Here is a 14263-nt window from a genome sequence, read left to right as displayed (position 1 = left end):
AAGGTGGGAATTCCTGCCAGGACACTTTGAGAGGTCTGAGCAGCTCTTCCTGAAAGGTGCTGGAAATGGAGACGGTGCTGACTAGCCGTGAGCATGATGCTGAGCCCACTTCAGGACAAATCAGTCACCCCCTGAGGATTCTGCTTTAAAAAATCAGAATTACTGTAAGAAGGAAACAGGAAAGCTGTTATTCCCTGCAAACGAGCTGGAAGCAGAGGAAAATGGACTATCAGGGAAGGAAGAGAAGTCTCAAAGTCAGAGCCTCAGGACAACAGGAGAGGGCTGCAATAAGCACCTTGCTTGTCAGGAAAAAAAAAATAAATAACCCACAATCTCCTACTGTAGAGGTTTAAAAAGAGATGGCTCTGAAAATAGAATAGAAATATAATCTAAGCAATACGCTGAAGGGGAAGAAAAGTACTACAGCAGAATTAGAAATGAAATGGAGTAATAGTTTTTCAGATTTTTAACACTATCATGCTGCAACTTCTGTGGTACAGAGTGGGAAGGAAGGAAGAAGAACAGCAGAAAACTCTTCCATTTTCCTGGAGCTGCTTTGGAATAGTTTTCTTGCTTCAGGAGGCGCATCCAGCAACTGCAGACCTCTCACAAGCACAGCTCAGGAGACAAAACAGGACTTCTGGAAGTTCTCAGCTTTAAGCATTTAAATGCTAAGCAGCGAGGCCAAATATTAATGGATTAAAGTCTGGTTCAGCCCCACCTGAGCTCATCTTCCTCCCCCCATTAGAACAATCAGTACTTGGCTTCATACAGGGAAAGTTCACATTCAGAAGTCACAATTCCTGCAGTTAAACACACGTCAGAACTCAATTGATCATCTATAGATTAAACACATTAGATAAACACAACTAGGAAAAAGAATGGTTTTATATAGAATCTGGAATTTAAAGTACGGCTCCACACGTTACACTTGAAGTCCGATATAAATTGCTGCAGATAAACTAAATTCAAAAAATCTTACCTGAACAATGTTCCTGAATACATACCAAAACAGAAACCACTATTCCAATCAGATTGCAGTTGTGTTATGTTCAAGTAAGGGGATTCAGAAAGAATGGCATAATTTCAACACACACTTTTAATGCAGTGCACACAAACAACTCAGTTACTGGTATTCCCCTCTGTATTCCAATGTCAGGAGAATGTAGAAGACTTCTTTTTTCCTCTAAAGAAATATTTCTACAGACTCCAATATTGTTCATCACTCTCCTTTTCCAGCACTTCAGGCCCACAATTAATTACCAGGAATTCTTAAGACTGTTTTAGTTCTATTTCACTGTAAAGCTATATCAATCCTAACACTTTAAATGAAACTCACTCAACATATGGCACACTTACCTTTGGAATTTATGAAATCCTTTTCTCCACCTCATATTTTTCCAGAATCTATTAAAAGCTAGAAGCAGCAGCTAAAGGTTTTTCAAGTAATTAGATGAGGATTAGACTAAATCAAGTCACAGATACATAGCAATCAGTCCAATTTACCATGAAAATGATCTACATTTGTAAAAGAACATCTACTACAGGTCTCAGGAGCTCTGATTTGCTAAGCATACAGCTTTCAATCTGCAGAAGAAAGTGATTTTACGTTTTTATTAAAGGTTTTGGGGCTAAGTTACAAAATAAGTTTTTTTTTTTTTTTTTAAAAGGTATCAAGGAGAATAACTCTTTCCTGACTCATACTTTCAACAGTTCTGCTTCCAAAAATTTAATTCCTGCTTCAGACTGCATAATCGTTGTGCCCAGAAGTGAATCTCCTTCTACAGAAAACTTCAGACAGACGTGAGAAGATCGTGCACAGTGAGCACCTGATCAGAAAGTGGCAGTTCCAATCAAGGTACGATGCAGAAAGTGATGAATAAGCACGCACTTGCACAGAGGCCTCTCCCTCATGCTGAAAACCCCAGTCCTGCTGCTATGTTTTGCCTGATCAAGGCAGTACCACTGAAGTACCATGCGTCTGAGTATTCTCCAAAGATACAATCCAATATCCTCTCTCCTTGTGGACTTGATAGTGAAGAGAAAATAAAGCACCAGTTACACAAAAAAAGAGTTTGATTTTGGGTATTGAGTTTCCAACAAGCTCTCAGTGTTTAACTGCCCATTTTTAACTCACAGAAGCTAAGACAAAACACATTTAAACACAACTTAAATCAAAAGAAGCTCTCTGTATGATATTTAAGAGGAAGAATATACTGACTTCATGACACACAGGGTAAAATCACACTTTTCCTTTTTTAAAATAAGATGCACAAGTTATTCTTTTAGATACTTTAAAGAAAAATCAAAACACCAAAGTGCCACGCTAACTGCAGTCCAACGAGGGTTGGCTCTCAGAAAAGAGCACAGATCTATGCCTACGTCACCTCTTCACAGGGGTAACAATTCATTCTGAATTTCAGGAATATAAATTACAAAAAATAGCACAAAATTAACCTGTGAGCTTTACTTTGCATTGTCCCTCGCAACTGATCCGTAGCATGCTTGTTTCTGCCAAAGTACGTCTTACAGGAAACAAATCTTCCAGCTCCTGGTGGTTACAAGTCATTTCCTTCAGAAGCAAAAGTACTTAATGTAATAATCTGACACCTGGCAACCATTATCCGGTGATGAAGCCCTGTGAAGGTAATCCAACCTTGGGGCTGCTCAGACAATGTCCTGAGGCTCCCTCCAAGATTCTGTGATTTATAAGAAATGTGGAACATGACTCAAATTACAGGTGGAGAACCAAACAGCAGAAAATTCAAATGATTCGACCAAGAAAATATCTGAGGTTATAATATCTGGCAGAACAAGAAATTGTCCCTTGTCCTGATCATTTCCAAGTCTACTGGACCATCCCTCCCCTACTGTATACTTTAAGAGCCAGGAAAGAAATCACAAACCAAAACCTTTTGGAGAGTTAAGTGCACGTGCTCCAGTCAAAGCCACCAAGAGACCTCTCACATCACCTAAAGCTTACACTGCTTGCACTTTGTGAAATAAACACGTATGCAACATGTCCATGTTTTGATATGTATTTTTATTTCCCTGCAGTTTTCACTTATCAAGAACAAGTAACAGGGAAAGTTGTCTGAACTAGTGCATAAACAAACATTCTGAAACACCACTACACGTATCTAATTTACAAGAACCGTATAAAAAAAGTCACTAAAACACTACACTACGAAGGTGTCCAACGCTTACAGTCAGACTTTTTCCAACCCGTTACTTGCCTTGTAGCCACAGGAAAACTCTCCAAAATTGAAAAGACAATCTTGCCACAACCCTCCCTCCCCCCCACCACCTGGGATGGCTCGATATCTAGACATCCAATAATTATTGCAATGATATATAATGCAATACATACCTGGTAAAATATCCTTTATGTGGTGTGTTACAGTTTTAAAGCCGGTTAAAATATGCAGTCTTCAGATAAAATGTAATCAGTTGAAAATTTTCTCATATCTGCACAATTTCATGTGTGCTAGATGCATAATTTTCCTAGTCAGTTTTTTTTTCCTGTGTAATTATTTTTTATAAACTGGTATTATAAATAGAAATATACATTCAAAATATATGGAAAAGTGAGTTACTACATTAAATTTGCATGTATCGATCCATCCCTTTCCCCTGCACAGTAATAGAAAATACTATTTTGCCTTGAACTTCATATTTGACAGTGAAATGCCACTAAAGTATTTACCAAAAAGTCCATCTAGTCAAATTGTGAAACAAAATGAACCAAGTGAAAACTTTACATTTCCTTTAGAAAAAAATTACAAGAATTTTGTCTCCTAGCTATGAATCTTTAACTTTTTTTTTTAGACACAAAGTTGGATTTATTTGTACAAGATACAAAATGTAAACATGGCAAAATAAATAGTTAAAACAAGTGATGCAGGATCCCATTTCATGCTCATGATCCCATTAAAGAATTATTTTTTTAATCCATTCAGTTGCAAATTCAAGTGCAAAAGCATGATGATGAATATCTACTATTCAAGTAACAGAAATAATATTGATGATACAAATAAACTATTTTACAAGGTAGTGATTTTCCCAATTTTACAAAATTTACATTATATATCGACTTAATACACGATATAATGATAGTCCATTTAGGTCCATTTTAGTTCTCTGTGATCCACAGAGTGCTGTATTTTGCATTCAGTTGGAATATAAATGACTACACCATTAGCACAGGTTGAGACACTGGTTTGAGGTTATGTCACTTCCATTGCTACTGTTGTCTCTGCTATGCCGTTTAAACCCAGTCGTTCTGGTTCATGGTTCTCTCTGCAACAAAGAAATATTCAATAATTACAGGTAGAACGAACATATTTCCTTAGGCAGTTTCAATGATTTCTTACAGGCTTTGTGCGTTTTTACACAGCTATTACTTGGATCAGGGACAAACCCCAACGTGTACACTAGAAACAGATCACACAACTAAGTGCTGGCATTTAAGAACTTCCATTAACACTGCAGTGCCTTCTACAAGATTAACAAAGACAACCCAACTTCATTGCATTTTACTGTAAATTACCATCCTAAATTATGGATAAGAGTAATAAAATGTCTCCTGAAGGAACAAAGTCAAGATAGGCCAATACGACTCTGTATCAACTACCAATTATTCTATTAGTGAGCAAGGCATTGTTCTAACCTTTTTTTTTTTTTTTCTGTTTCATTTCAGCACTAGCACAAGAAATCTTAATTTCTTTCTGAATTTATTACCGTTCCCTGTAGAGAAGCCTAAGGCCTATTCAGCCAAGGTGGTTCTTTTTCAGGCACTTGCTGACACTACTTGAAATATCCCTCTGACTTTATGGAAATAAGAGCTAAACAGACTAATGCTATAGAGGCATGCTTTAAAGCACAATTACTAATTTAAGAATAGCTTTTCCTCACTCTATTCAGTGAGTGCATTATACATGTGATTTTGCATGTCAGAAGCTCTTTTTAAGGTCTCCAGAAGCATCGAGAAATAATCCATAAGCCACATTTGCTAATGCCCTTTTTCTGATTTCTTAATCCATAAACAGTTCTGACTTTGAGACCACACAATCCAGCAGAGACATTCAAGTCCAAATACTGCCCTTTTTAGTAAATTTAACCAACTGCAAGTTCCTGCCACTCTTGTCAAATACCTAGTTAAGTATCCCAAAATGATAATGCTGCTAGTCAACGTGAATTTTATATATTCTTATATAAAGAATTTTATATATATGAATACAAGATGCAGGCTGGCTCATACCTATTTTCTGTATAAAAATGTGTATACACATATATACGTATAAAATAGATATGCCAGTTTGCATCTTACAATACAGCTACATAAAGCTGTAGAGAGAATGTGCAGAGTTTGAGAGTCTTCTAGAAGGGGCTGCAATGAGAATGGACAAATGAAAAAGGTTAAAATGAAGCCATTTAAACACACTGAAGTTTACCAAAACCAGAGTGCCAAAAATCAGCAGAAGCTATCTGGGCATTAATCTGCAAAAAGACAGCATTGTGTTGTCTCTTATCGTTTGTCATAGTCGTGCTGAAGATGCCAGCAGCTGGATGTTTTTGTGAGGCTGAAGCTACCCCGAGGAATCTCAGAGGGGGAAATGATTCTATTTAGTGCTCTTGTGGGGAGCTGGGCACACCTGAGGAGTTATTCAGGAGTTATTCAGGCAGCACAAGTGTAAGACAGAATTATTCACCAGCATGCTACACACTTACCTTGCTATACTGCTGATGGCACTGCTAGGAGTTACCTTTGGCACTCTGTCCATACTGGCAGCAACTGTGGCAAGTTTTAAGGCTGTTGGCGATGGTGCTGAAGTCCTTGTATTGATATGCACATTGACTGGAGAAACAACACTGACATTGTTGAGGTGCACTGCGTTAGTCAGGCAAGAATTGTTCATGGGAAGAGTTTGAGGGCTGCTTGTGCACAATGCTGGAATTAAGTGGTTTGTGGTGGTGTGGCCAACTGTCCTTACAAGCTGAACGGTTGAAATCCCTGGGCTGGATGATAAAGCCATGTTGGTGGAGTACAACGTTCTAGAGGTTCCTGTTACAAAGCAAACATTATTAATTAAAAATATGCCATTACTTAGAGTCAAAGTCAAAGATTAAACCCCAGGGTAATGTTTTAAACATACATGTCACTGGAATTCTGCATGTAGGTTGTTTTCAAGATTTCAAAAAAATACAAATTTTAGAGACACTCCCAGTTTACACTAACAATCTTAAAAATTTACAAAAACATCAGGAAGTAGAAGAGGTGACAATATCACAGAGGTTTTGTATTGCTGAACTTTCTGTACCTCATTTTAGGTGTCTTAAATAAGGACCAACATTCCCCAGAAAAGTAAATCAAACAGCTCACACCTCAGCTAGGCAACACAGAGACCAACAGAGAAGCCAAGTTTTGATGCTTTGAAGCGCCTCCTTGCTTCCCACCTTGTTTGACTGGCAACATAGAGAGGTTCTGGGGACCAGCATCCCTCAAGGAAGCAAAACTTGGGGTCCAGGACCAGGCAATACAGAAGCCCCCTTCCAGACTATGCAGTAATGCTGTCTGCACTACTGAGCAGTAGGAAATTTGGGGTTCAAATTCCAGCTAAAAATCAGGCACAGCTTATATTCAACCCAAAGGTTCTCAAGTTTCCTCTTAGTATCCACTGATCCAGTTTTGATAGCTGTAGAACAAGGCATGTTTTTTCCCTATTCCTGCAAAACGCTGTCTTCAACTAATGTTTCCTAATTTAAACCTTCCTGTATGAAACTGGAATTGCTATTTTCTATCACTGTCATTTACAGCTATGGAACAGTAACACAAATCTAATTTTATGTGCATATTTGCAATGTTTTTCATCAGCCATAAAGATGATATCAGCATGGTACACGTGCCTGATCTTATACCCCTCAAAACACTGTCCTCTCAGAGATATATTACAGCGAGTTATACATAGTTGTCTTTTTTTCTTTCCTGGAACTGTTCCAGTATATTGATTTTATTCAGCTGTGGTTTTTTCTCCTATTCATTTCATTATTAACCCAGCCTGGCAGAAGGTCTATAAAACTGATCACATCGTTAACTGTTAAAACTACAAATTATTATGAAAGCCTTTTATTTGTTATGGCAAATTCCAAATAACATTTCTCTCCTGGTAACATGGCAACTGCACCGGCCTGACCAGCACTGCTCCTTTGGTAAAAGAGGACCAGAAATGGGGCGTTGAAGTCAGGTAGTGAATGCCACTGTATACACTTTCGCTTAAATTTGGAAGGAATTCCAAATTGTATTAAGTACAATGACATCTGAAACTTATGGTAACGTCAAAAGAGCTGCTAGAAGTAGCTGATTAGTAGAATTTCATCTAAATATGGAAGTGAAATAATGGCCAGACAACATAGCAACTTCTTTCTTTTAAAAGCATTTAACTATTTTAAAGCTTTTTTTTTTTTTTTAACTGTCAATGTGTAATTAAAGTGCTAGCAGTAATGTATTTATTGTAACAGATTATGAAGAGATAGAGCCTACAAAAGAAAACAATTTTACCCTTGGTATTGTAAACAAACAGTTATTACCATACTAACCTGCAGGCCATTGCACAAAATTATTTAAAAGTAATATTTAAGACTGTAGCTGCTACTACTACTGCTATAACAAACTCAAATACATTATTCTGAAAATACAAAATAAGCCAGTTTGACCTATTCTCAACCCTGCATGAGATAATAAGTTTTAAGAAATCATCACCTGAAGGCTGGACAACACCATTAATATTGTTGTGGCTGGTGTTTTGTTCCTTCGTTACCTCACTGCGACTCGGAGCAGGTGCACTAACCACTGCAGATGCAGCAAAGTGGGCACTGGCTGAATCAAGTGTTTTTGACATACAGTCAGAGGTGCTGGAGCCCTGCAGGAATGAGAAAATAGGTGTTTTTATTTCTTTAAAACTATGCAAGTACAAAGGAAAATACTACATCTGGATTGCTGTAACACAAAATTACCAGCAAATAAACTTTGCTGCTCAACTTTTAAAGCTCAGTTGTAGTATAAAGATAAAGAAAACACCCCCCCCAACAGGTTTTGGGGTTGAAGTTTAAAAAGCTCTCATTCAAAATAGAGAAAACAAAGGTGGTCTGTGCTGTAGCTGGCACAAATATCTTCCAGACACTACAAAGTAAACTGGAAAAGCACCTTGACCAAAACTAGTTCTATATTCCTTCTGAAATCTAACCAATTTACTGAAGTTATATCTAGTTATAACAAAACTTATAACATTTTTGTTATAATAAAATTATATCTATCTTAAGAGAGATTAAAACCACAGTAAGCAAAAGGAAGATGGAAGCATGTGACAACTTCTCAGGTGCATTACCTGTGCTTTCGGATGTGTCTGTTGCGAGGAATGCTGAGATTGCTGTTTCTGTTGAAGCTGAGCAAGTTGTTGCCTCTGCATTTGAACTAACTGCTGTTGATGTGTCTGAAATTGTTCTTCTGTGATACCCCCTGTTACTGCGGAAAAGAAAGGGAAGCCGGTGTGAAATATGCCTGCACAAAACAAATACAGCTAAGATGTAAGAATGGGCCAGTGCTGGGTAACAACTGGGTGAGAACAACTTATACCGTGTTAGATGCTTGCAAAGATTTTCATGTTTTCCTATGTAAAAGGGAGGCCACACTAAGCTTGTTGATAGTGTTCTTTTAACATCGATTCGATTTAAAACAAAAGGATTCACAGCTTTCTCTGCTTTTAAGCAGCCTCGATCTTTGGTAGTTGTCTCTCCAGCAGCTTGAAGCAAAAGCTTTGAGAAATTCTTGTCCTGGTTTGCAGAGGACAAGAACACCCTAAAAATCACGCTGAGGAAGAAGTACACTAAGCTCAGCTCTCACAGTAAACACTTTTAGTTTATTCCAGTACAACCTCCCTTCCTATAGTCCTTAACTTACCCTCTCCTCTGATACCAGGAGGTGCTACATGAAGGAAGCACAGCTTTAACACTTAACAACACCTACTTCAAGAGCAATGCGATCTGTAGGTGCTAGCTTACGTGGGTCACTTGTATGGCTGGGTACCAGCTAGTTCAGTGCACTTCGATCCTCACTTGAAAGGATGGGAAACCAATACACAACAACAAAGCTAATCTCCGTGTCTAAAACAATGTTTGCAAATAGCACAGAGCAATGTTTACTTAACAAATCCAGTCTGACCTTCCAATTTCACCTTATTTTTTTTGCTGAAGTTTCACCTGAACAGGATTATCTTTCCTATTAAGCTTGCTCCACTGAAAAAGTTTGAGTGACATACTGAATTTATTTGCAAGAAGCAAGTTAGCACTGCCCCAGTGGTACCAGACTCCCAACAAGTAAGGAAGGGAATGGTGCAGTCAGGAACAGTGGTTTTCGATATCCTATCCACCCCCCCAAATATTGCAAATACGATAAATTCAAAATACTGCCTAGTGTTTAATGGTTAAACCTGAGTTTTGTGCAGCCAGTGCTAACCTGAAAACTAAGCTTTCCTAGGAAAAAGTAAAAAGAACTCATTTTTCAAAGATTGCTGTTAACTATACTTCAACATTTTGAACTGTATTTTCCTAAGAGTGAAGCTGCCATTCATCTCAAATGATATTCCTGCAGAATGCAGGTGTTTATGTCACCAAGAAACAATGAGCTAACAAAATCCAAAGTGAGCTATCTTACAGGGTCTGGGTTTTTCATTTACTGGCTGCAGCACTCCTGTAGTACGGCTGTCCTGAAATTCTCTTCTGAAGAGGTGCCAAAGTGCAGGCTGGCTATTTAGAAATTACTAGGGAAACCTCCTCCCTACCGCTACATCATTAAAACAAGCTTCAACTATGTAAGGAGGGCACTTAATCCCATGATTCATACAGTTAATCCTATTAGATTATTGGGATTTTACTATCCATTCCAACATATTCTAAAATTCCCTCCGCCCGTTAATTGTGCTGAGTGTTCCCCAGGAGGATTTTTACCAATTACAAGCATTTCACTCCCAGTTCAGTCAGCTAAACCTGCTAGGTTCCCTCTCAACAGGCTCCCAAAATGTGTTTCGTTACTAAAGGCAACAGAGCCAAGAAGAGCGTTATGGAACATGACGTATGTAGGCAGTTCTATTTTTAAGCTCTGAGGTAACAAATTCCAGAACATGCCTTTTGTTTTGTTAAAAATATTTCAGAACCAGCTTATATGTCATGCAAAGAGATGTCTACAATACATTTAGCCACAATTCGCTATTATTCGTCTGCGGTTAAGGGGCATTTATTGAGACTGAAAGTCCCATTCTGCTATGAATTGTAAAGACAATGTAGGAAACAGCCTCAAACTGCAAACCAGCATCCAATTTAAGGCTAGCCTGTGGGTCAGTCGTATGTTTTCAGCCTCCTCAGTTTGACACGAAGCCATGTTACAGGGAAGATGACCCCAGTGATGTAATGATTGCTTCCTCTGCAGTGACATGTTTAAACTCCACTCGGTTCTGTACCTGTCACCAGATGTTTATTCGGTCACACTGAGCTCTGCTGTTATAAAACAGCAGCTGCTCATTAGCACGTTTACTATCATTTCCTTCTGCAAAAACCAAACAAATGAAGGGTCTTTAACAAATCCAACTCCTACAGTACCCCAAGGTAGCCTTTAAGGTCACAGGTAAGCACAAGGGTTCGGCACTTCTCCTAAAAGCTTCTATTTACCAGAACTTCAATTTCCACTGCCAACAGGATTTTTCTTTATAGTTATTTTATCACAGTCTGGCTGTAACAAAGTACTACAACAGAAAAGCATAAAAAGTCAATGTGAAATTAAGTCTTTTAGTTTCCTCTCCTCCTCCTTCACATCTTCAGCTTAGATTAGTATATCATTTCTCTTAGGATTTGAAGGCTTTAATCAAAGATCATCCATCAGGCTGCCCGAAAAGGCGGTATTTCAGTAATCTAATTACTGCTCCATGGTATTTAATTCTGGGAAAAATACCTCTAAAAGGTAAAAGCTTGTTCCGTAAGCCAAATTCTTCAGCTGAGAATGCTGGTTTATTCTGTACGGCCATGGGAACTAAACAGATACCATTTGAGTGGGTCACTGCAACGGGCAGCTGAAGCAGCCTGGAAGCCAAACGCAACACGGTGTCCTGCAAACTGCTGGAAACTTTGCCTGAAGTCTTTATCTTACTTCAGTTCCATAAATGAGATGAGCTGCACTCTCAGAATTCACACAGCCAGTTAAATCTTAGCTTGCCGGTGTCAGTAGTGCCATCTGTAAGTTCCTACAAGTTCCTCCTAGCTTCCTTCCTCCACCACCTATCCTAAGAGCCAGCTGCATCCCATCAGCAGTTTCTCTCCCTTTAGGTTAAACAGAATTCTTCCAAAATTGGCTTTGGCAAAGACACCAGCTTAGCTTTTCAGATATAACGTGCAAGACTTCAGAAAGTTTACACAACTGATCAGAGGGATAAGATGATTTCAGTGACCTTATCTCAGAGTTCCTCAAATTCAGTTCTCCCAGTTGGGGTTGTCAAAACACAAGCAAGAGAAAAAAATTAGTGTGGGAACAGGGGCTCTTTAGTCATGCACTGATTAGGCATTTTCAAGAAAAGACTACTGACACCAAGTCTTTCTTGCTGCTTGCACAGTGCCTAGCATTTGGGAAATCCCATTTTATTAGTTGTTTTATTTAATATTAAGTGAAAATATGATGCACAATTAACTTTAAATATTCCTGTGCAACGAAAACCAAAGCAAGCAACTCCAAGTCTTCTCTAAACTAAAAATAAACAGTTTTAGTACTGCCATTGTTTTCTCCACACATTGCTTTATGCTTGCAGGTAAATCTCCTATAGAATTAACTGATTTCAACAATTATCCCTCAAAGAATTATTTTAATAAACCCACTAGGGTTACCTGTGCTGACTTAATGCACAACCAGACTTTGATGAGCCCTTCTAAAATTTATTTGCCATTTACTAAGGAGCAAATCTAGAACAGTAGCTCCTCTTGGTGGCTCAGTTCCTTGCTAGAGAGTTTTGTTACCTTATGGCATCTGATCTTTTAATAGAATTGCCAGATCTGTTTTGTAATTTCAATCTGGAAAGGAAAAGGTCTTCCAAAACCATAAATTGCATAACGCATTTCAGCTACTGAGGTATCACTATTCTCACCCAAATGTAGTCTTCAGACAGATTGTCAGGATTATACAACGTAAACAAGTTATTTCTCTATGAAGTGGCTTGGAACCATCAGATTTTGTTTTATACATTAACATATTTCACTGTTATCTCTATCATTAAAATGTATTACTCTATTCTTTCATTTTAGTTCTTCCCCTAACAGTTCCAACCCTATAGTATAGGAGTGCTAGTAATCATAGTAATTATATGAGCTCTGTCATTAATTTACCATGTAGCACCAACGATTTTCTTCTTTAGTCTTGATGAGACTGTTACCTGATTAAGAGCTTTTTTTCCCCCCATGTATACGCAGTTCCCTACCAAAACAGAGCCCTTCCCTCCCACCCCCCGCCTGCGCTCAACACACTGCTAAAATGCTGTTCTCATTTTTGTTTTATTATGTGCTATCCATCCTCTAGCTGTTACATACTAAAGCCAGGTATGGATATTTAACAAATCTCTTCAACCTTTTTCTTTCACTCAGATACATCAGCTTCCACCTCAAGATACTACCCTACATTTTTTAGGTGTACTCCATCCTCAGGGAAGAGAGGTCTCCGCAGCAGCATTCAAAACCTTAAAGAAAAGTATGTAAACTTTTAAGTTTACATCTAGCTAATCCTTTGGTCATCTATTGATACTTATTATACTATCATCAAAAACTCTATAGAAAAAATTAACTTATCCTATATCTTTTTAAGCAACTTTCCTTACCTTGATGTCATCATACTTTTTTCATTCAAACAGAAATCTTGCAGCATTACTTGCTCCTCTTACATAAAGAACTATCAGCAAATTCTTCGTTGTTCCTTACAGCTTACGGTCCACGCTTCACGTCCTTAACTCTGACAAATAGTATTCCCTTCTATTTTCTGCATTTGCATTAACACCACATCTCTTGATTCTTATCAATAATCCCATCACACAAAACTGCCCCTTCCTGCTACAGGTGCAACTCTCCAGCCCTTCAAGTTCCTTACAAAAAGAAATTATACAAAATATGATCATAGCACGTTATATCCGTTCTCTTCATACAGCAGAAAATTATTCTTGTGCAAATCTCTCCATGAGAGAGAACACAATATAAAGGTTGCAACGACTATATTGAAAAATAAATGAAGTATAGAAGTATTAGGCTGGAATAAGCATTCTGTGCTTATGTCAGTACTATCCTGATGTTATTTAATAAGCTAACATTCAATCTTTTAAAACCATCATGTAAAGAAAATTGCTTTTGTCTTCAGGAAATTTAATTTCTACGCATGAATTTCTAAAGGTATGTTATTACAGATTAAGTCCCAAATCCTCCAACTGGTTTTAAAAGAGATGGAGCATTCCACGTCCACGTGAAGTTAATTACGGGATCTGGAATCAGCCTATTGTATCCTCTAATTACCCTGTTTTACAACACCAAGTTCTGTAAGTACACAATAGATAGGAACATACTCAAATGCTTACTGATGCTTGGTAATAGATCTTTTGGCATATCTCCAATTGTTTGGCATTTTTAAGAATCATACACACTTTTACTAGTATAAAAGTTACAATGTTCAATTTTAAGTAATTACAACTCCTAGTATATGAAGCAAAGAAGACCAAAAATGTAGATTTAAAGCATTTTTTTTTTGCTTCTGGTAGTTTTAATTCCAATGTAAGTGCTTCTACATCCACGTAACTAACAAGGGATACAAAGATCAGAGTAACATTGCATATATTTTGTATTCTTGTGAAGATATTACTAGAGATTTTATTTACTTTAAATGTAAAACTGTTTGTATGTGAACTGCTGTCTTGCTTATTTAGAGTTAAAAAGGTCATAAAGCTGAATAGCAAAAGACTGGCAATGAGAGCAAGAGATCACCTTTAAGGGAAAAGGAAATCCCCTATCGCTCTTAATCTACACTTGTTGATTTTCTGATAGTGGAGAATGTGGAGAATGCTGGATGCTCTGACTGTCTACATCACTGGAGGCTTCTACTGTCAAAATTTTTACTATGACATAACAGAAAACACAGTTTTGCAACTTTTTCATGCCTGCTTATTAAGTTTACTAACTCACTGCTGGTTTCTTGAGA

General features: G+C 37.8%; 1 protein-coding gene across 1 annotated transcript in view; it reads right to left on the bottom strand.

The window, feature by feature from the left end:
* Nucleotides 1–3024: 3024 nt before the first annotated feature.
* The window catches only part of EPC2 (enhancer of polycomb homolog 2), a 40388-nt gene continuing 29149 nt past the window's right edge, over nt 3025–14263 (bottom strand). Inside the window, exons 11-14 of the mRNA XM_084523291.1 lie at nt 8385–8521; nt 7760–7919; nt 5731–6064; nt 3025–4299 (exon numbers count right to left, since the gene is read on the bottom strand). Of these exons, the coding sequence (XP_084379417.1) occupies nt 4227–4299; nt 5731–6064; nt 7760–7919; nt 8385–8521 (704 nt within the window). The 3' untranslated portion in view covers nt 3025–4226. The remainder of the gene's footprint in view (nt 4300–5730; nt 6065–7759; nt 7920–8384; nt 8522–14263) is intronic.

This window comes from Aythya ferina (assembly GCF_964211825.1).
Source record: "Aythya ferina genome assembly, chromosome: 6".
Taxonomy (NCBI): Eukaryota; Metazoa; Chordata; class Aves; order Anseriformes; family Anatidae; genus Aythya; species Aythya ferina.
This window is presented reverse-complemented; position numbering and strand designations above follow the sequence as displayed.